The 22,921-nt window shown below is 44.2% G+C and overlaps 1 protein-coding gene across 5 annotated transcripts in view; it reads right to left on the bottom strand.

The window, feature by feature from the left end:
- Window positions 1-5,766: 5,766 nt before the first annotated feature.
- LOC106611591 (E3 ubiquitin-protein ligase RNF130) overlaps window positions 5,767-22,921 on the bottom strand; it is an 81,341-nt gene continuing 64,186 nt past the window's right edge. For 2 of the 5 annotated variants that reach the window (XM_082955881.1, XM_082955882.1), the window contains exons 6-10: window positions 19,184-19,266; window positions 13,045-13,141; window positions 12,116-12,338; window positions 9,946-10,039; window positions 8,976-9,184 (exon numbers count right to left, since the gene is read on the bottom strand). In XM_082955881.1, the coding sequence (XP_082812007.1) occupies window positions 9,166-9,184; window positions 9,946-10,039; window positions 12,116-12,338; window positions 13,045-13,141; window positions 19,184-19,266 (516 nt within the window). In that variant the 3' untranslated portion in view covers window positions 8,976-9,165. Of the gene's footprint in view, window positions 6,475-8,975; window positions 9,185-9,945; window positions 10,040-10,126; window positions 10,283-12,115; window positions 12,339-13,044; window positions 13,142-19,183; window positions 19,267-22,921 lie in introns of those variants that run through there. The other 3 variants (XM_014211969.3, XM_014211971.3, XM_014211972.3) reach the window with 2 other exon arrangements.

Raw genomic sequence — 22,921 nt, 5'->3', positions numbered from 1 at the left:
TTGCTGTGGCATGACCTCAAGAGAGCAGTTCACACCAGACATCCCAAGAATATTGCTGAACTGAAACAGTTTTGGAAAGACAAATAGTCCAAAATTCCTCCTGACCATTGTGCAGGTCTGATTCGCAACTACAGAAGACGTTTGGTTGAGGTTGTTGCTGCCAAAGGAGGGTCAACCACTTATTAAATCCAAGGGTTCACATACTTTTTCTCCCTTGCACTGTGAATATTTACACGGTGTGTTTAATAAAGACATGAAAATGTATCATTGTTTGTGTGTTATTAGTTTAAGCAGACTGTGTTTGTCTATTGTTGTGACCTGGATGAAGATCAGATAAAATTTTATGACCAAATTATGCAGAAATCCAGGTATTTCCAAAGGGTTCACATACTTTTTCTTGCCACTGTATATACATATTTTTTTTGTTTTGTTTTGCATTAATACGTGTCACATATCAGTTTGCAGACAACGTAAAACATTTTTTTTTTTAATCATTGAGTTAAAGCTGCATACAAACTTGGAGCGTAGGGGTTGGTAATATTCTCTAGTTACATTCTGTCACTCATGGGGACACTACGTCACCACAAAATCTACGTGTTGGGCTCAAACATTCAAGCCCCTTGGGTGCTGCCAGAGTTACATTGGAAGTGCCCATCCAAGAAGGCTCAAGGTCATTGGCCACAGATAGAATGATGTCAAATCACGTTATATCTACAGTAGCTTTGATTGGACTGAAAACTTAGCTAGCAATCATCTTCATGAATTAAGTTGACAATCTACTGACAAATCCTTTTCAATCTTTCTCATATGAAGAGAAATAATGAGAAATTATATATAAAACGTATCGGTGCTCATCGGCCATAAACATTACATAACAAGTTGGAAATCGCAAATTCAACAATGAGTGGTTTGGAAGGAATGAATCAGTGGCTAACTGCAAGCATTGCGAAGCCATCACTAGCCTGATATTCAGTGGAGTGGGTGTGTAGTCCAAGTCTGGGTTTAAGAGTCTCTTTTCCAAGCTTAAAATGATAGAACAGGGCTCCGGGCAGCCGAGCGGAAATGGAGGAAAACTCGCCTCCCTGCGGACCTGGCATCCTTTCACTCCCTCCTCTCTACATTTTCCTCTTCTGTCTCTGCTGCTAAAGCCACTTTCTACCACTCTAAATTCCAAGCATCTGCCTCTAACCCTAGGAAGCTCTTTGCCACCTTCTCCTCCCTCCTGAATCCTCCTCCCCCTCCCCCCTCCTCCCTCTCTGCGGATGACTTCGTCAACCATTTTGAAAAGAAGGTCGACGACATCCGATCCTCGTTTGCTAAGTCAAACGACACCGCTGGTCCTGCTCACACTGCCCTACCCTGTGCTTTGACCTCTTTCTCCCCTCTCTCTCCAGATGAAATCTCGCGTCTTGTGACGGCCGGCCGCCCAACAACCTGCCCGCTTGACCCTATCCCCTCCTCTCTTCTCCAGACCATTTCCGGAGACCTTCTCCCTTACCTCACCTCGCTCATCAACTCATCCTTGACCGCTGGCTACGTCCCTTCCGTCTTCAAGAGAGCGAGAGTTGCACCCCTTCTGAAAAAACCTACACTCGATCCCTCCGATGTCAACAACTACAGACCATTATCCCTTCTTTCTTTTCTCTCCAAAACTCTTGAACGTGCCGTCATTGGCCAGCTCTCCTGCTATCTCTCTCAGAATGACCTTCTTGATCCAAATCAGTCAGGTTTCAAGACTGGTCATTCAACTGAGACTGCTCTTCTCTGTGTCACGGAGGCTCTCCGCACTGCTAAAGCTAACTCTCTCTCCTCTGCTCTCATCCTTCTAGACCTATCGGCTGCCTTTGATACTGTGAACCATCAGATCCTCCTCTCCACCCACTCCGAGTTGGGCATCTCCGGCGCGGCCCACGCTTGGATTGCGTCCTACCTGACAAGTCGCTCCTACCAGGTGGCGTGGCGAGAATCTGTCTCCGCACCACTTGCTCTCACCACTGGTGTCCCCCAGGGCTCTGTTCTAGGCCCTCTCCTATTCTCGCTATACACCAAGTCCCTTGGCTCTGTCATATCCTCACATGGTCTCTCCTATCATTGCTATGCAGACGACACACAATTAATCTTCTCCTTTCCCCCTTCTGATAACCAGGTGGCGAATCGCATCTCTGCATGTCTGGCAGACATATCACCACCTCAAGCTGAACCTCGGCAAGACGGAGCTGCTCTTCCTCCCGGGGAAGGACTGCCCGTTCCATGATCTCGCCATCACGGTTGACAACTCCATTGTGTCCTCCTCCCAGAGTGCTAAGAACCTTGGCGTGACCCTGGACAACACCCTGTCGTTCTCCACTAACATTAAGGCGGTGACCCGATCCTGTAGGTTCATGCTCTACAACATTCGCAGAGTATGACCCTGCCTCACACAGGAAGCGGCGCAGGTCCTAATCCAGGCACTTGTCATCTCCCGTCTGGATTACTGCAACTCGCTGTTGGCTGGGCTCCCTGCCTGTGCCATTAAACCCCTACAACTCATCCAGAACGCCGCAGCCCGTCTGGTGTTCAACCTTCCCAAGTTCTCTCACGTCACCCCGCTCCTCCACTCTCTCCACTGGCTTCCAGTTGAAGCTCGCATCCGCTACAAGACCATGGTGCTTGCCTACAGAGCTGTGAGGGGAACGGCACCTCCGTACCTTCAGGCTCTGATCAGGCCCTACACCCAAACAAGGGCACTGCGTTCATCCACCTCTGGCCTGCTCGCCTCCCTACCTCTGAGGAAGCACAGTTCCCGCTCAGCCCAGTCAAAACTGTTCGCTGCTCTGGCACCCCAATGGTGGAACAAGCTCCCTCGCGACGCCAGGACAGCGGAGTCAATCACCACCTTCCGGAGACACCTGAAACCCAACCTCTTTAAGGAATACCTAGGATAGGATAAAGTAATCCTTCTAACCCCCCCCCCCCCCCCCCCCTTAAATTTTTTAGATGCACTATTGTAAAGTGGTTGTTCCACTGGATATCATAAGGTGAATGCACCAATTTGTAAGTCGCTCTGGATAAGAGCGTCTGCTAAATGACTTAAATGTAAATGTAATAAACATTCAACATTGGCCATGCTGTCAATCCAGCATGACTGCGTTCTGAGACTGAGTTCAAGACAACTGGAAACTCAGAAGAAAATTAGTTCCGACTGGGAAAATACGTTTTGAATGTTCATCCAACTCAGAATTGCAAGTCGGGAACTCGGGCCTCTTTCTAGAGCTCCGACCTGAAGATCACTGACGTCATCATGATTCAACCTTGTTTTTTCTTGAGTTCCCAGTTGTCATGAAAGCACCATAAATCCAGTGAATGCCAGACTTTGATGACAAAATTTGCCCACGAAGGACTGCCGGGCGACCTTCCGGTTCAAGTGAGCACAGCAGCATATAATGTATTGTATGCTGCTGCATAAATTATGTAATATGCTAGGGAGATATATATATATATACACACTGTAGCTAAGAAAGTAAACCTAAGTTTGTTGTGTAGTAAGCTGTTAGTAGCCCATGTGCCTCACCAAAATAAATTGGTCTCTTTTACACTGTTCTGACCTGATGGTGCACATGTAGCCTATAGCCTGTTTTAGAGAAATGTAATCACTGAATATTCTAAGAGCTTTCATTTTCTGCTTATATACCCCCCCTTTATTTATCCTAAGGTTCTGACTTGGTGTACAGGGAGTATACTGTAAGAACGACCATGTTCTGAATTATGTAGCTGTAGATTTCAAAAGTGCTGAACAAATAGTCATATTGACTACGTCCATCCAAGCTCGCTCATTGTCTTAATCCTAATTATGGATTGCCTCTTATCCGCTCCGTCCCTTTATGCCATAGTTTGTACATCTCAATTGTCAGTAGACACCACATTTGTTTAAGCAATGTGAGCTGTTTTTTTTAAAGGCAGTAAATTAGTCTGAATGAACTGTTTCGCTGCCAGACAAGGCTCTGCTGATAGCCAGGTATAGCAGTGGTAAAGTGTTGGGACTCTGCTGTTGGGACAGCTTTATGTAGGCCCTAACAGTTTGTGGGCACCGTTTGTCACCGTTATAGTGAAATTAATGTATTGTTTAGTGCTGTGTTGTGTAGTTAAGACGCATGCTCGCAAAGCCTCATTTTTTTGGTTGGTATGCCCTACTGAGATTTACGTGCTAAAATCGCCACTGGCTAGAAAGATAACAGTTTTTGTCAATTTGTTTTTACATCAATCGCATTTTAGCTAACTCTAACCCTTTTTCCTAACCTTATTAACCTAATTATCCTAACTTGGACCTGGTTTCCCAAAAGCATATTAAGACATTCATTTTAGAACCATAGGATCGGGTAGACTAGTCTACATATTGAGATTATTATGGATAAGAGCAAGAATAGGCTACTTGTATTTGTCAAACGGCAGTCAAGCATCGATCATCACGTTACCAGAATCAGACCCTCGATATTTATTGGAAAGGAGCGTCAAGATCACGTGCAATTGACCTCCCTGTGACGTTCATAAGTTATTTCATCTGTAGCCAAATAAACTGCATTTTTTCCCGAGTCGTAGAGGGAGGATCACACACACCATATCAGCGCGACTCCAAGTTTACTTCGATATGATGGTTATTATATCAACATTTGCGCATAAAGGCTTTGGCAGTGCAATTTCTTGCCTAATACATTTTACACACACAATGTTCCCACCTTGTCGAATGAACAAATTACTTGTCAGCATTTATAAAATGGTACTTTTTTTTTTTTATACAGTAATGTTACGACTTTACTCGCCTAGAAACTGTGGATAGAAACTTGGTTAGAGTCCTATAAGACACAATACAGGTGCACAGTTTTGACAAGAACGTTTTGCATTAGGCTATTTAGTGAATGATGAGTTTCATCGTACAAACAGTGTAATAATTAATGTTATTGCACAGTGGCATTAGGGGTCTTTGTTTCAAGCTGAGCGATGGCCTCTGAGTTATAAGAAGATGTATTGCTGGACTGGAATAAAATCCTGCACAGCCTGTAGATCCCCAGGCCCAAGTTAAAGAGCCAAGTTCCTCTTCAAAATGGGTAACTTTTAACCAACAGCCCTTTAACCAGCAAGCCCCCCCCACCCCCAAACTCCAGCTGAAAGGTTAATGATATTTGGCTGCGTTTCAGTTAGAAGCACACATATTGGACCGGGGGGACAGAACGGGGCAACACAATCAACAGGTCGGAGGCAATAATGACACTTTTAATGGTGAGGCAGTACTGTATGTAACACAGTGACCCGAAACTGACACACTCCCCTCCCCGCGTCACATCAATCATCATCCCAAATATCAGATGCAAAGACTAGAACACAAAGGGACAACAAGAACAGAGGACAAAGCCTTCCACCCAAGCATTTACAAGATTGAGAAAGGAAAACAAACTGCTTTATAGGCCACTTTAGAGATATAGATTGTGTGTGTGTGTATATATATATATATACACACACATACACACTAGGTCCCCCTCACTGGGGGGCTGATTAGTACACGCTGTGGGTATTTCATCGTTTTTTTTTTTAAATACACGTTAAAGTGTCATTATTATAATTTTTTTTATACAGAGACACATTGGTTTCGCTACAGAGAAGAAACACTGCCTGTCACAGAGTTTAGAAATTCACATAGCTGCATGTCCATTGTTCCACTGGTCTTATTCTTGCACCAGTCACTGGCCATATAGAGGAAGAGACAGGGTATGTCTGGACATAGCCCACAAGTCAGAATGTACTCTCCACTGTCCTTTAGGCAGCATAGTAAATACAACAGAGCCAACTGGTCCGCCAGGGAAGAAACAGTATGCTTTTCTATTGTTGCTTTTCTATTGTTGCCTTCACGAATAAAGATCCAAAGAAAGCGAAATAAAATGGTTTGCTAATCATATATAGCTTACAGATGTATTGTAGGATGCTGACAGTAGGCTACACTGAAACCCGTTGTTCATTTTTTTCTAGCTCGTTTCAAATGGACGATACAGAGAGATACTGCAAAGTAAGACTAGAAAGGGTTAATTCCCCATTACTAATCTAGAAACAGATTTCAAAGAGTCTCTCTGGAGAATTTTTTTTTCCTAAATGAAAGTGTAAAAGAAAGGAGAGGATGACTATTTCCCCTCTATAATAATAGTACATTCTGCATTGGAAAAAGGTCTTTGATGTTATGTCATTGTCGATGTTCCACAAGTTAGTCAAGGTTGTCGTCTAAGTTGTTGAGCTGCCCGTCACCCTCCCGTCACCCCTCCCACACAAAGGCTGCCGGTGTGCAGGAAGGTACAAGGCCATCCGTCCCTTAGACAGTGGGTCGAAACCACGGCGACGACCCTCACGACTTGTTGTCATCGTAGAGGTCGAGCGATGCCTGGATGTCGGGAAGCTCCATCTCACAGACCACACTGCGCGGGGACAGGGAGTTCCGGTTGAAGAAGTGGCCACCTGCAAAGGAACATGGGAAAATGTCAATGTCAGTGACACCAAGAAATATTACAGATCTCCCAGTAAGATACTTACACTACATGGCCAAAAGTACTTGGACACCTCTTCAAATTAGTGGATTTGGCTACTTCAGCCACACCCATTGCTGACAGGTGTTTACAATCGAGCACACATTCATTCAATCTCCATAGACAAACATTGGCAGTAGAATTTCCTATACTGAAGAGCTGAATGACTTTCAACATGGCACCGTCATAAGATGCCACCCTTTCCAGCAAGTCAGTTCGTCAAATCTCTGCCCTGCTGGAGCTGCCCTGGTCAAATGCAAGTGCTGTTATTGTGAAGTGGAAACGTCTAGGAGCAACAATGGCTCAGCCGCGAAGTGGACCTCTGAAGAGCGTAGCATTCAAAAATTGTCTGTCCTCGGTTGCAACACTCACTACGGAGTTCCAAACTGCCCCTGGAAGCAATGACAGCACAATAACTATTAGTCGGGAGCTTCATGAAATGGGTTTCCATGACTGAGCAGCTGCACACAAGCCTAAGATCACCATGTGCAATGCCAAGCGTTAGCTGGAGTGGTGTAAAGCTCACCGGCATTGGACTCTAGAGCAGTGGAAACGCGTTCTCTGGGTTTGGCAGATGCCAGGAGAACGCTACCTGCCCGGATGCATAATGCCAACTGTAAAGTTTGGTGGAGGAGGAATAATGATCTGCGGATGTTTTTTATGGTTCTGGCTAGGCACCATAGTTCCAGTGAAGGGAAATCTTAATGCTATAGCATACATTGTAGACTAATATGTGCTTCCAACTTTGTGGCAACCGTTTGGAGAAGGCCCTTTCCTGTTTCAGCATGACAATTCCCCCGTGCACAAAGAGGTCGTTACAGAAATGGTTTGTCGAGATCGGTGTGGAAGAACTTGACTGGCCTGCTTAGAGCCCTTACCTCAAACCCGGCAAACACCTTTGGGATGAATTGGAACGCAGACTGCGAGCCTGGCCTAATCACCCAACATCAATACCCGACCTCACTAATGCTCTTGTGGCTGAATGGAAGCAAGTCCCCTCAGCAATGGTCCAACATCTCGTGGAAAGCCTTCCCAGAAGGGTGGAGGCTGTTATAGCAGCAAAAGGTGGGACCAACTCCATATTAATGCCCATGATTTTGCAATGAGATATTTGATGAGCAGGTGTTCATATACTTTTGACATAGTAGTGTATCTAGAAAAGCTGATGCCTGGCACCATCAACAAACAACAAAGAAAAATGTATTGTTATTCATACTTTAGTCTTAGCATCTGTAAATAAACCTCATTACAAGAGTCACTGGGATTGGACACCATCATGGACATTTGCAGTTGAGTAAAAGTGTGAGTGTGAGACATGGTGAGGTCAAACCGTGACATTGTGAATCCTCAATGATCCTCAAACTGCTATACAACCTCAAGCCAAAATAGTTATACATGGAAGATCACACGGACCATCTTTTGAATCATAGTAATCATCAAAATCATTGATACCTCAATAAGATCTAAGCAGTGTTAGGTAAAGGTTTGTGGCCTGACGATTCTGATGTGTGAGGTTAGACATGTAATGTAATATCTAAGAAATAGTGCCATCTACTGGGGATAGTATTGCATTACTGCCAAATATACAATAAGTGGACAAAACATTAGGAGCACCTGCTCTTTCTGTGACACAGACTGACCAGGTGAAAGCCATGATCCCTTATTGATATCATGTGTTCAATCCACTTCAACCAGTGTATATAAAGGGGAGGAGACAGGTTATAGAATGATTTTCAAGCCTTGAGACAATTGAGACATTGATTGTGTATGTGTGCCATTCAAAGGGTGAGAATGGGCAAGACAAAATATTTAAGTGTCTTTGAACGGGGGTATGGTAGTAGGTGCCAGGCACACCGGTATGAGTGTGTCAAACTGTAACACTGCTGGGTTTTTCACACTCAACAGTTTCCTATGAGTATCAAGAATGGTCCACCACCCAAAGGACAATCAGCCAATTTGTCACAACTGTGGGAAGCATTGGAGTCAACATGGCCAGCATCCCTGTGGAATACTTTCGACACCTTGTAGAGTCCATGCCCTGAGGAATTGAGAATGTTCTGAGGGTAAAAGGGGGTGCAACTTAATATTAAGTTGTTCATGATGTTTTGTCACGGATGAGCACAGAAGAACATTCAACTTACTGTAGGGAGGTGTGTGTGTGTGTGTGTGTGTGTGTGTGTGTGTGTGTCATTCAATAAATATAGTAACATATGCACACACACAACTTAGTTTTTGTGAAATTTCCGGACTTTTTGGAGTAAAAATGTTTGACCATTAAAAATCCTATTTTCCCTAACCCTTCAGCTTAATAGCATTGTAACAAATTCAAGACCTGAAAAATGTCAGGACATTCGGGTGAAATGTTAGGAAATTGTGGTCCTGATAATGTATGAAAACAAATACAACACTTACATTCACATAACAAGTCAAAAGGAGGGATCCACAGTGGTTTAATGTCTCAAAGCGCTTTGCCCTATTACAACAACAAAATTACTAACAATACAGAAAAGTACAGTAGTACAAGCTTACAAATACAATACAGAAATATATGGCACAAGAAGGCAACATTGCAACGAGGCTCCGGCAGAGAAAGGGTCTAAGAGGGGCAACCACGTGATCGTCTTTACTCCTCCCACTCCAGGCTGGAAGAGAAGGAAGAGGAAATGAATGACATTTAGAAAATAAGGTTGCAGAAGAAAGAAACAGCATGCAAGCAGGATCAGAGAAGGGAATTGTAATTGATCTGAACATAAAAAATACTTTTCTCTTGCGTAAGGCACTTAGCTCTAACACTTTAGATTTTTTTGGAGTAGAGGGGATGGATGGAGGCTGTGGCTTCCGTAAATGGTTGTTCTGATCTAGTGCTACTTTATTGGGCAATATAATGAAACACTACTCACACTGTCTCCGTTAATTGATGTGCAAACATGCACAATCCAATATTATCTTACTTTTTTTTACTCCATCCGCAAATGTATCAGATACATGCCAGTACCCATGTCAACTGTACTTGACTTCAGTACAAATATACACTATGCTACAATTGTGCTGTTATAGTATTTCGATTTATGTTAGCTGCGATCAAAAGTTTAGTAAATTAATGGGACGCTACCACATTTGCCACATCTGAATAATAGTCTCAGATTGTTTTGCATCTGTCTGGACTGTATTCAAACTCCATTGTCTTGGCAATGGTTCAAAGTAGTCAGAGTTGAGCCAATTTCAGATATCCACAAATCCAGGAGGATAGGCCTGGATTCTGGCTTAGTTAACAGGAAATTAAATAGACAACAATATTTTGTGACAAAACCATCAGGACTATATGAAACCAAATCTTGAATGAAAGTACAATTGAATCCAGTAGTAGAAAGATTTAACTATGGAAGTGGATGGTGGTACTCACTCAGGGCTGGAGAAGCTGGCAGTGGCCTTGATGATCATATAGAACAATGTGAGAGCGCTGAGAAGGCCGAAGCTGGCGATTATAAACCACTCCTCTGTCAATAAAAGGAAAGGAGGGGGGGTTGTCACTGCAGCCCACCATGCAATGGGTTAAAAACCGACGAGTCCCCACAGGAAAACACAAAAGATCTTTCCTCTCTTTGAAAACCAATGTGAAGTGGAAAAGTCAGGAGGATGAAGAGACGAGAAGATGAAGAAAGATGGGGCGTGTCCTTAAGATCCAGAGGAGAGCGACAGAGGAGAGAGGCAGGATGAGCTCGAAGACAGGAGATAAAGACCTGGAAGCACGGGCATAGTTTAAAGACAGAGTGTTATGCACACACAGGCAAATGTGCACATACACAGACAGACACATACGCATGACCTCCAACGCACCCACACACACACACAAAAGCAAAAATTGCACGCACACATGCACCCACACGGCACACAGCAACTGCGACAGAAAGAGAAACAGAGGTGTATGTAGGCCTACAGTACATGTATCTATACAATGCATATACACAGAGTATACCAAACATTAGGAACACCTTCCTAATATTGAGCTGCACCCCCCCCCCCCCCCCCCCCCTTTTGCCCTCAGAACAGCCTCAATTTGTCAGGGCATGGACTCTACAAGGTGTCGAAAGCGTTCCACAGGGATGCTGGCCCATGTTTACTCCAAAATTTCCCACAGTTGTGTCAAGTTGGCTGGATGTCCTTTGGGTTGTGGACCATTCTTGATACACACGGGAAACTGTTGAGCGTGAAAAACCCAGCAGCGTTGCAGTTCTTGACACAAACCAATGCACCTGGCACCTACTACCATAACCCCCCCCCAAAAGGCACTTAAATATTTTGTCTTTCCCAATCACCCTCTGAATGGCACACATACACAGTCTCAATTGTATCAAGGCTTAAAAATCATTCTTTAACCTGTCATCCTACTCATCTACACTGATTGAAGTGGATGTAGCTAGTGAAATCAATAAGGGATCACAATGTTTCGTATACTCAGTGTACAGTACTAATGTAAAGGCAGTGGAACTGTACACGTTGAAAGAAGGAAATTGAGTTACATTATCAAACAGCATAAATTGGGTGGATTTAGGAAATAATGACTGATTCATTTATGGAAGTAGGCCTATCTTGAAACAGGTTTATGTACTAAGAGTTATATAAGAACTCACCCACTCTATTACTCAGATTTTGAACTATTCACACTGATTAGCTGTGTTGTATGCATTACTGAATTACAATTACTAGCTTTAAGTGAAAGGAGAGTATACAAGTAGTTGACGTAATAACTGCAGTGAATGTTCTTATTTTTTTGCGGCAGTGCTGTGAAAATAAATTTTTCCACTTCATAAATAGTTATGCACAGTAAAACAGAGTGGAGTGTAACATTTGTTTTGGTAGGGGATTGGTACATTACAGAATGGCTTTTTGCCAGTTGTGCTTTTAGCCTTCTCGTGGTTGGGGTTAGGATCAGGGTGGGATAGGGATTATGGATTATACAGACAGTGGCAACGGGATTCAGGGGGGGTGTGTGACCTACAAGAGACAAGTCTCTGGGGCTGTGTGTGTGTGTGTGTGTGGTGTGTGTGTGTGTGTGTGTGTCAAAAGAGGGGATGAAGAGTGGTACGGAGAGGGCAGGGAGGGATTTAGGATATATATTGTGTGTGTGTGTGTGTGTGTGTCAAGTCAATTTACCAAAGGTTTGCAGCTCCAGTAAATATTTTGCTACTCTAGTTATTCAGTTTAAAAAGTCTGTTTTGCCTTCACTAATTATTTAAATGGCATAACCGGAGACATTTTATTTAGTCAAGGTTAATTCCTTCACTTAGTGTTTGAACTGAAAAGACGGAGCTTGCATTCTGATATGCCAGGATAAAATAAAATTGTGAGACACTTTTAGACACTTTTGTTGGGTGCGTGGGTCACAGAGTGTGCCTGAACTCGAAAGGTTGAGAAGGAGAGAGAATTAAACAAAAAAGAGAGAATTTCTGTTCTATTGTGTTCCAATTTTATAACACTGAATGTAACCTTTCATATCAATAAAGTCACTTGAAATAAAATTCAAATCTAAGTTTAAGACAAGAAACTGTGTGTCTGAGGCGTAAGCTGCTTACTGGTGACGGCGATGTTGATCTCTCCGGTGCGGGGGGTGAGTTCTCCGCTCTCGGATTGGATCTGGGGTCCGGTACCGAGGGGGCCTCGTTGCAGAGGCTCCAGGCTGATGGATGTCTCACTGGACAGGTCTACCAAGGCCGTCCGCTGGCTGGCCATCGTCTGGCTGCGCCCTATCCTGTGGTCCATGTCAAAACCAGCGTTGTCCACGCACGGCAGGTTGGGCTAAAGGGGGAGAAGTAGTAAAAACACAGGGGTTAGGGGAATGTTATGGCTAGTGGTTGAAGTCCAATTTGTGTCATATTAACTCTTGCCAATGTTAGCTCACGCTAGAAAGAATAGAGGCATGACACGTTTTTGTAACACAACTCGATATTTTGATTACTGACCCCGATTTTGACTCTGACCTTAACCATAACTTCTGAGCAAGTATCTCTTGTAGCAGCTCATCAGATCTAATGATACCACTTTAGTCTGTTCTGGTATGACTCTAATTTCTGGTGTCCGAGTGATAGTTCCATAACCTGCCAGCAGGGGGCATACTAGGGCTATCTATACATGAGGTCATACACAGCTGGCATAAACCGAGGGTTACGCAATCGCCTGGATAAACATCTGTCACAATGACCGGGAGCAGTATGTGAAGGGCAATCTGGGGCAATCACATCTTAATCTACAAAACAACACATGCAGTTTAATAGACTGTGAAAGAGTTTGTTGTATTCTACAGTTAATCAACATAAACATGTGAAATTGAGACATGTTTACAGAATATCTTCTAAGGCCATCTTTTTCCTCTCATTATTTGGGTCAAGAGTAGCGTGTGATCAGGCCAGAAAAAAAAGGGCTGAGGACAAACCGGTACTGGCATACTAACTTTAACACATTTCCACTGATAAGGCATTAAGACATTGACTAGACTAATACTCACCATGATACCCAGAGCTTTGAGGATGTTCAGCTTACACATGGGGCAGGTACAGTGCTCGTTCAGCCAGGGGTCCACACACAGCTTATGGAAGACATGTCTGTGCAGAGAGCGAGACAGAAACAAAGAACACGGTTGAAGAGCAAGAGGGCCACCTCCACAAACAAGCCCCCAAATGGCCGACACGGGGCTCTTCAAAATCCGCTTCGGTCCTCTTTTCCCCCCTTTACATCCTGCGACCGGACAATGACTGCTCTGTTTGAGCCGGCTAGGAGGGCCTGTTGTGTCTTTAACGGCAGCAGAAAGTTTGTGGAAAAAGGAAACGAGTCACGCTTTATAGACACAGTGGTCATTGTGGGGCAACTTAGACACAAAATAGACATTGTGTGTCTTATGACACAAGGCGGCCATTGTGGATATAAGAGAAACATCCTTTTTTTAAACTAATGGTCTGTTCCCTATTATGAAATAAAGGTGGACGGCCAGTTTCACTGCACTTCAAAAGGACCATTACGACCACATTCACGGTAGCTTCTCCTGTCTACCTGAACTCCTTAATGCCTTTATTAAAAGGCATGGTACTCAAACCATTTCAACGTTAAATGTCCTTATGTTGAGCATCCATAAAACAATACAAGGCCCCATTATTGCTAAAGAACAATTCCTTAAGTGCGAGTAAAAACAACGCATAATAGAAAATACTCCTAAGGACAAACATAAAAGTGCAACGGTTGATTCTGCTAAGTGCCTGTCTAACATAGCCTGGCATTTCCTGGGCATGGAGTGTAAAGTGCTGTTCCTTATCAAAGCCTCTTACAGTGGGGGCACCCGGCCTCTAGCACTGCTTTATTGGCTTTCAAGGCAGGCACAGAAAACAAGGGCTTTATACATTAATGAGGAGTCTGTTTACCATACAATGGCTTGGGGAGAAAGTCGTGTGCAGTCTGAAGCAGAGCTGCAAGAGAGGGACTTCTGGATAAGCCATGAGTGTAGTCAGACTCGGATAAGAGCTTGTGTTTCAGCTTGTTTGTTTCACAGTTTAAATGTGTGTGCCACAGGAGGTTGGTGGCAGCTTCATTGGGGAGGACGGACTCGTGGTAATGGCTGGAGCAGAATGAGCGGTATCAAATACACCAAACACATGGTTTCCATGTGTTTGATGCCATTCCATTTAGTTGGTTCCAGCCATTATTGTGAGGCGTCCTCCCCTCAGCAGTCTGTGTGCGTGACTGTAACGAGTGTTGGTATCGGTCTGTGTATGCTATATGTGAGAAACTACAGTCAGGGTAGGGAGAGATTGCGCTCAGAGTATTTGCCAGTATCCCAAATGGCACCCTATTCCCTATGTAGTGCACTAAATAAAGAAAAAGTAGTGCACTACATAGGGAGTAGGGTGCCATTTGGGATGCACACTTTCTTGGAGCAGAGAAAAAATTTACCGGTCAGACAGACGGGTTATTAGATACCATACCAGATGGCATCACGATAAAAAAATGCAACTTACCAACCAGAATAAATTATGTTTGTTTTTCCTGTCTTGGTTGGTATGTTTGGTTTATCCGAATGGCATCTGTTATGACATCTAATATGTTTGCCTGCCTGCCTGCCTGTATATCTGTCTACCTTTCTGTCTGTCTGCCTGCCTGCATATCTGTATACCTTTCTGTCTGTCTGTCTGTCTGCCTGCCTGCCTGTATATCTGTCTACCTTTCTGTCTGACTGCCTGCATGTAAAGTTGAAGTTGGAAGTTTACATACACTAAGTTGACTGTGCCTTTAAAAAGCTTGGAAAAATCCAGAAAATGATGTCATGGCTTTAGAAGCTTCTGATAGGCTAATTGACATCATTTGAGTCAATTGGAGGTATACCTGTGGTCGCATTTCAAGGCCTACCTTCAAACTCAGTGCCTCTTTGCTTGACATCATAGGAAAATAAAAATAAATCAGCCAAGACCTCAGAAAAACTATTGTAGACCTCCACAAGTCTGGTTCATTGTTGGGAGCAATTTCCATAACGCCTGAAGGTACCACGTTCATCTGTACAAACAATAGTATGCAAGTATAAACACCATGGGACCACGCAACCGTCATACCTCTCAGGAAGGAGACGCGTTCTGTCTCCTAGAGATGAACGTACTTTGGTGCGAAAAGTGCAAATCAATCCCAGAACAACAGCAAAGGACCTTGTGAAGATGCTGGAGTAAACAGCTACAAAAGTATCTATATCCACAGTAAAACGAGTCCTATGTCGACATAACCTGAAAGGCCGCTCAGCAAGGAAGAAGCCACTGCTCCAAAACCGCCATAAAAAAGCCAGACTACGGTTTGCAACTGCACATTGGGCCAAAGATCATACTTTCTGGAGAAATGCCCTCTGGTCTGATGAAACAAAAATAGAACTGTTTGGCCATAATGACCATGGTTATGTTTGGAGGAAAAAGGGGGAGGCTTGCAAGCCGAAGAACACATTTTACATTACATTTTAGTCATTTAGCAGACGCTCTTATCCAGAGCGACTTACAGTAGTGAATGCATACATTTCATACAATTTCATACATTTTTTTCTGTGCTGGCCCCCCGTGGGAATCGAACCCACAACCCTGGTGTTGCAAACACCATGCTCTACCAACTGAGCTACAGGGAACACCATCCCAACCGTGAAGCACGGGGGTGGCAGCATTATGTTGTGGGGGGTGCTTTGCTCCAGGAGGGACTGGTGCATTTCACAAAATAGATGGCATCATGAGGTAGGAAAATTATGTGGATATATTGAAGCAACATCTCAAGACATCAGTCAGGAAGTTAAAGCTTCATGGCAAATGGGTCTTCCAAATGGACAATGACCCCAAGCATACTTCCAAAGTTGTGGCAAAATGGCTTAAGGTCAACAAAGTCAAGGTATTGCAGTGGCCATCACAAAGCCCTGTCCTCAATACTATAGAAAACTTGTGGGCAGAACTGAAAAAGTGTGTGCAAGCAAGGAGGCCTACAAACCTGACTCAGTTACAGTAGCTCTGTCAGGAGGAATGGGCTAAAATTCACCCAACTTATTGTGGAAAGCTTGTGGAAGGCTACCCAAAACGTTTGTCCCAAATTAAACAATTTAATGGAAATGCTACCAAATACTAATTGAGTGTATGTAAACTTCTGACTCACTGGGAATGTGATGAAAGAAATAAAAGCTGAAATAAATCATTCTCTCTTATTATTCTGACATTTCACATTCTTAAAATAAAGTGGTGATCCTAACTGACCTAAAGCAGGGAATTTTCACTAGGATTAAATGTCAGGAATTGTGAAAAACTGAGTTTAAATGTATTTGGCTTAGGTATGTAAACTTCCGACTTCAACTGTATATCTGTCTCCCTTTCTGCCTGTCTGCCGACCTGTCCTTAAAAATCCCCATTAGTTCCTGCCAAGGCAGCAGCTACTCTTCCTGGGGATTATTAGGGATTATGTTGGTGCTATGGTTTGAGAACTGAAATACTGGTGGTTGTTGTTACTGCATATCCTTGGATATCCTGCAATAATTGGCTGTTGAGACTGTTCTGTATCTGTCTACCAGCCTGCCTGTCAGTCCATCTAAATATGACCAGAAAAACTTCCCTCCATTGACAACACACTGTCCTATAGACTGATATTAAATGTACAGAGACACAAATTGAGTGGCCGTCAAGTATACTCCCATTACTTCAATGCATTTAGTTATTGATTGGGGATAGCAGTGTGTACTTAAGGGAGGCCCCAATGGGGTTGGTGTTCAGAGATACTGAATGCTGACAGAGAAGGACGCAAAATGCACACACATGACAAGGACTGATAACTCAATTCTACATAAACAGCCCGATTGTCGCCACTCCTTCTCTCGCTCCCTCGCCCTTGTTCACTCATTTGTCCTCATTTCATCCCTCTCCCTCCCTCTCTGTTCTCTCTCCTCCAAGTCCGTGTGAATAAACCATGTGTTTGCCATCGGATCAAGTCTTAGTTTATGGCTCCTCTACTAAACTACAAGTACTGAGGTTACCCAGAAAAACTACTAGCGCATTCTTGGTATCATTGCAGTGTGACACACACACAGGTAGCGATGAAGGGCAGAAACCAAGGGTACATTTACCTTTGAACCACTAACATGACCAGTCAATCGCACACGTTACTCTAAATCTGTAATTAGCCTACCCATGGATTGTGGACAAAAATGAGCTCTTTAGTTAGCCTACCTCTGTGTCTATTACCTAAATAAACGATAGCAGGTTTTGAGGCCAGATAATTCTAACTTTTCAATTTCCTTTAAACGCTAGCTAGCGATTTTGAAACTTCTGTGAGGACATACGTGAAGAAGACTCGCCCCTTTCAGCCTCATAAGAAGGACCTGTGTCCTTCACTTCCCCTTCTCACAGCAATCTGAGTGCTCCTCTTTGACAGAGACTGGATAAGCAGGATGGATGGAGAGCATTAATGGCGATTGGCCAGTTCGGTCCTGGACTGTGTTTACATTTCTGATATCTGATCTGTACTGAGCTGGTCTGTTCTGGACTGAAGAAGGGGGTATGTCGTCCTTGCGTCAGTTGGGCCAAATGAAACACAGCCCCAATGCAATTATGCAGAGATTGGCCGGACGATTCTGCTGCTACTCAAGACCAAGGGTGCATCTCCAAAGTCTAGGAGAACTTTGGAGATGCATCTGCAGAGACAGGATAGGTGAAAGCAATGTGGTCGGATGCCTACTGGGAATCGTCTTTCACCTGTCCGGTTCTTTCACATCAGTGCAGATGAAAGAGAGGAGGCAAGTAGAGGAACACTCTCTGGATGTGCCATGTTCTGACCGAATGATTGATATGTCTTGACATGTCTTCAGAAGGACACCTTGGGACCAGCAGTGTCAAATCCCTTAGTCCAGTTTCTTAGTTCTCTCCGCAAGGGCCAGAGAGGACACGGCAGATGGCGCAGGGAGGAGTGTGTGTATACGAGACAGAGAAAGGCAGTGCCCGCGCCTGCGTGATTATGAGCCTAAGTGTGTGTGTGCACGTAGCAGAGTGTGTGTGTGCGTCGGAGGAGGACGTTTAAGTACGTGTGTGTTAGTGCGGGGGGGGGGGGGGGGGGGGTTGATGATGGTGCTGGATGCGCCTGGAGGTCATTTGGCAGCGCTGGGTCTAAATATAGCCGGAGAGAGCTTGCAGGGGTTACGACTCACAGCGAGACCCGACGGCCTTGATAGCAGAGCGTCTGCATTTCCAAAACAGACCAGACTCCATTTAGCCAGAGCTCCTCCCGCTTGCCCTCCCTCCCCCTCCTTTTTCCTGGCAAGAGCTTAAATGTCAACTCTGACAGACATTACATTTTCCACTTCCTTTGTAAACCTTAGTGATCCACTAAACCAACACATGCTCTATGTGTCCTACAACTGATCCTAAATCAGATCCAAATCGTCAAACCAGAGGTGATTGACAGGTAGTAAAAATTGGATTTTATGGATTATACATTTTTCACCTGACCTGCACACATACAGTATTTAATTTTCGCTCGTCCTGTTTTCATATTCCTGTGGCGTTATGTATAAATATATGTGCAAATGACCTACGGCTAAATTGTGGTGGGGCGTGTCTCTGGTCTAGCCTGATGTGCGTCAGTACATTCGTCCCACTGAGCAGAGCTGCAGGAAAGGTGTGTGACGGATGAGTGTGGTGATTACCTCAGACAGGAGGAGAGATGTCAGGGACGGGTAGAAACGCACGTCACAGGAGGGAGGGAGGGAGGGAAGGAGAGGAGGAGGAAAGTAGAGGAGGGGGGAGGGGATGTAAGTGGATGGTGTGACATTGAGAACGAGTGGATGGCGGACATGTTGCATTCCAAATCCGAGTGAGTGTCTGTTGCGTGTAAGAGGGGCAAGGACTGTGTCAGGCTGTCAGCTAAAACTCCTGGCTTAGGATGTATATACTGTAGGTACTAGGACAGACACACACAGTCTTGTACAACTAACCTTGTGGGGAAACAAAATTCAGTCTCATTAAAGATCCTATTTTCCTTAACCCCTAACCACAAAACCCCTAGAAATAGCATTCAACAAAATGTTGCCAAAAATGTTTGCTATTCTGGTGGGGACTCCTCCTCCTCCCCCCCACCCAACAATCCCCACATGCACTCACTTGCAGGGCAGGATGCGGACCACGTCGTTGAGTTGGTAACCCTCGATGCACACAGCGCAGTGGTTGAAGTCTGGGTCTGTCTCCTGCAGCACAGGAGACAAACAGTACAGTCAGTGTTAGATAGCCACAATTAACAGGAAGTCATCAACTACAGAGGGAGTGAATGAACAGTGACAATGAAACAAATACTTCACTTTTGACCATTCATATTCAATATCAACCTGGTTATAAATAGCTGTTTTGTGCAACAGGCCGAGGTGGAAACGGTGCCAAACATGGTCAGTGTCTGACGTGTCTGTGACTAACTGCCCTGGCATGCCCATCAGTCAGGGTAATGCTTAAGCATGACATGGGAGGAAAAGAGGGAGAGAGAGAGGGGAGGAGTGGCTGGTAAGTGAGAGAGAAGAAGAAGAGAGAAAGAGGTGTGAAAGGGGTGGAGAGGTAGAGAGAGATCGCGTGAAAGACAGTGACAGACAGGGGGATGACACTAAAAACATGACAAGAGAGGTATAGAGAGCCAAGGAAGAGAGGGAGGATGGTGTGATTGCTGCCATCGTTCTTTGAATCTAAGAGAGTCTGACAGGGAGGGCATGGAGAAAGCGAGAGAGAGCGAGGTGGGCGAAGCGAGAGAAAAAAAGTGTGATAAAGAAAGAGAGAAAAATAGAAACAGTGTGATATAGTGTGATGAAAGAGAGAGAGAGAGAGCACGTGATAGATGGAGGGAGAGAGTGTGAGGGAGGGGGGAGAGAGAGAACAGAGTGTGATAGAGAATGAGAGAAAGAGAGAATCAATGCCATATTATTTATGGAGTGTGGCTATCTGTCTCTACTGACAGAGGAGAAGCCGCCACAGAGGCACAAGGACATACCAGCGCCCAGCCCAGCCTGGTCGGGGACTGAATTATCCCGAGCAAGCAGGGAGGGGCTGATCGATATGACAGGAGCAGGGCTCTGAGAGAACACAGACCCCGCTGTCTGCTATCTCTCCAGTCATACCTGGGAACACTAGCCTAGTCCGACATGCATGTGCTTTAGATAGCTCCACTGACTGTGTACAATGGTGGCCCCATACGACCATACAATTGCATGGCAATAATAGTCAGAGGAGTTGGCTTAAGCCCATATAGATGTGGGACCAGGCAATGTAAAATACTGATAATAATAACAATAATGTATGTGTTTAGCTGAGATTTTTATCCAAAGTGACTTATAGTTATCGAGTATGTAAGGCCCCTGCAGAAATCAAATTGCCAACTTAACTTTGTTCCAACAAACCAAGCCATCAGAACTGGCCATGCTGTTGGCAAAATTGGATGCGCAGTACTTCTGAGTATTCGAGTATTGATAAAGTCTGATAGCTTGTGTAGAACAGAAAATGATCTGTACCAGGTTGCCATGCAGAGATCAATATAGAGAACAAAACAGAGTTGTGAGGCCCATCTGACCTAGTGGGGCTGGCTGCTGTAAATGGCCGCCTGATTAAATATGAATGCTGTCGTCTACAGCGACTGCTGGCACAGAATGAGGCCAAGGCACACAGCACAGACCAGGGCATATAACCGTTGAGTAAATGTCACACTAAATATCTGGGTGCGCCATTTCTAAAAAGAGAGAGATTTTTTTTTTTTTACTTTCCGCATGCTATACATGCGCATGTTTCCCGTTATAAATCATAACTTCGTAAACTGTGCATATTGTGAACGAGCATTATAATTCCACCTGGAAAACGCCCATCAATTACCTTTTATGGTGAAAATAACGCCTTTATTTGCGGTTTGATTTGGAACTTTTGGATTTAGGCCACAGCAGTTTCTAAAAGAAAGAGCCATGACAAATTAGATCAGATATTCTTGGAAGTGGTGCCAGAATGTTTTGCAGTGACTCAGACTTTCACTGTAGTATTCAGCAAAGGACAGTGACTATTTCTGAAATAAATAAACTATGAAAAATTGTTGTGGAGTTTGCAGAACATTTTATTTAACAATGTTTTGCATCAACTTTTACCCCCAACCTAAATATGCTCGCTGCCCGCAAATTCTGAAACGTTGTCTTGGTCTACTTGAGACATTTGAAATTACAAGGTGAACTGTCTGTTCTACCGTTATCTTAATGTAGCCAACATTATAACCGCAATCCGGATTATAATGAGCGAAACAGGCCTACTTGAAATAAGTTATCTATTTAGTACTGTGAAGTAGGCCTAATTAAATGACACATCTGACATTTGTTTAGGCTACTTTGGGAGTGTGAAACCATCACAGTCGGAAAACGTGAGGAATTTATTTTGCAATGAGTATGCAAATAAAATAAATCAGGAAATAGAGTCCTAACGGCATATTATTGTAGTTTGTTGTTATATTTTTAACTTTTTTATGAAAAGGCATGTAATCTTATCTCCCATTTGCACAAAATACCACTTGCCTGCTTGCAATGCAATACTTCAACCACCATAAATTGTGCACACGCATGGTCTAAAGTTTGCTCGAAGTTACGTGCACTCTCTCTTAAAGTAACATTTTTTTATAAATGTCAACTTCTGTGTGAAAAGTGGTTCAGGAACGTTTTGGGGTATATTCTGTACATATGCAGAGTTTAAAAATGAGGCCCCAGTCCCTGTGTGAAATCGGCCTCTGCTAAAATAAAGCAGATCTGTGTCACTAACGGCAGATTTTCAAGATGTCAGAATCTGAGACTTCTAGGGCCCAGGGATGACAGGGGTTGTAGAAGAGCAGAGATCATAGAGTTACTCACCACAAGTCGATTTGCACTATGAGACACAACGGATGTTTTATCTTTCGGTTACGGATGTGATGGAATAGCCCCTGATGTGGCCTGAACGTGTCCTATGTGGACTGTGATTAATGGCTTACGGAGCTGACCAGTGCACTATTGAACGTGACCAGCGTCGGCATTGACGGAGTTGACACGGGCCTGTCCCAGTGCCTGGCAAAATAGGTGACGGCACTGACCTTTTAATGTTGGCACTGGTCTTTTAAATCAATTGATCAATAGCTTGGCCCTTTTGAGTTGGACAGTGATGTTGTTGTTCCTGAACAGATAGCGGACGACAGGTCCATGAAGGAAATGTCCCTCTGGCTGTGCAGTAATGTTTAATTAAACTAATGACCTTCATAGCTGTAACAACAGACCTCCATAGCAGCCGCAATATAGCAGTGAGTGCTGCTACATGCAGGTCTGATACACAGTAGAAGTTATGTCTCAATTGGTTGGGGTATGTTGCTCGTAACTCCAAAGTTACTGCTTTGATTCCCGCATGGGTCCACAAACAGTGAACTTATGTGTTTGCTGTAATGACCGTATAAAGGTTGTGTCAATAAGGAAAGGGCAGCTAGGCTAGAATGCCTCGTATTGTGTCTGGACAGTATCACGTATAATCTCCTTATCTCTCGACTGCAGATCTCGCAAGCAGTCCTCGCAAATGGCCAGGCAAGATCTCTCCATTACGTGCTCTTACGTCCAAACCATGCCCGTGCTTGATGGCTTAACATAACCCCTTGTCCAGAGAGACGTCGTGGCCTGATAAACTGGCAGGTTATTTGTGACCGGTGACACTGTAGCCCGTTTTCATCTCCGTCATCACCGTAACAGGCTGTATTTTCTACCAAGGGCCTTGGCCCCTTAGTGCCTGCCGGTAATCTCCAACTCCTAGTCGTCCCCCCCCCCCCCCTTCTCTTCCTCCTTCCCTTCCTCAATATCCAGCCTTGACATCCGGCTCAGT

The sequence above is a fragment of the Salmo salar genome, chromosome 09 (assembly GCF_965601325.2).
Source record: "Salmo salar chromosome 09, fSalSal1, whole genome shotgun sequence".
In the NCBI taxonomy this organism is placed as follows: Eukaryota; Metazoa; Chordata; class Actinopteri; order Salmoniformes; family Salmonidae; genus Salmo; species Salmo salar.
Note: the sequence above shows the minus strand (reverse complement) of the source record. Positions and strands in the feature narration are given on the sequence as shown.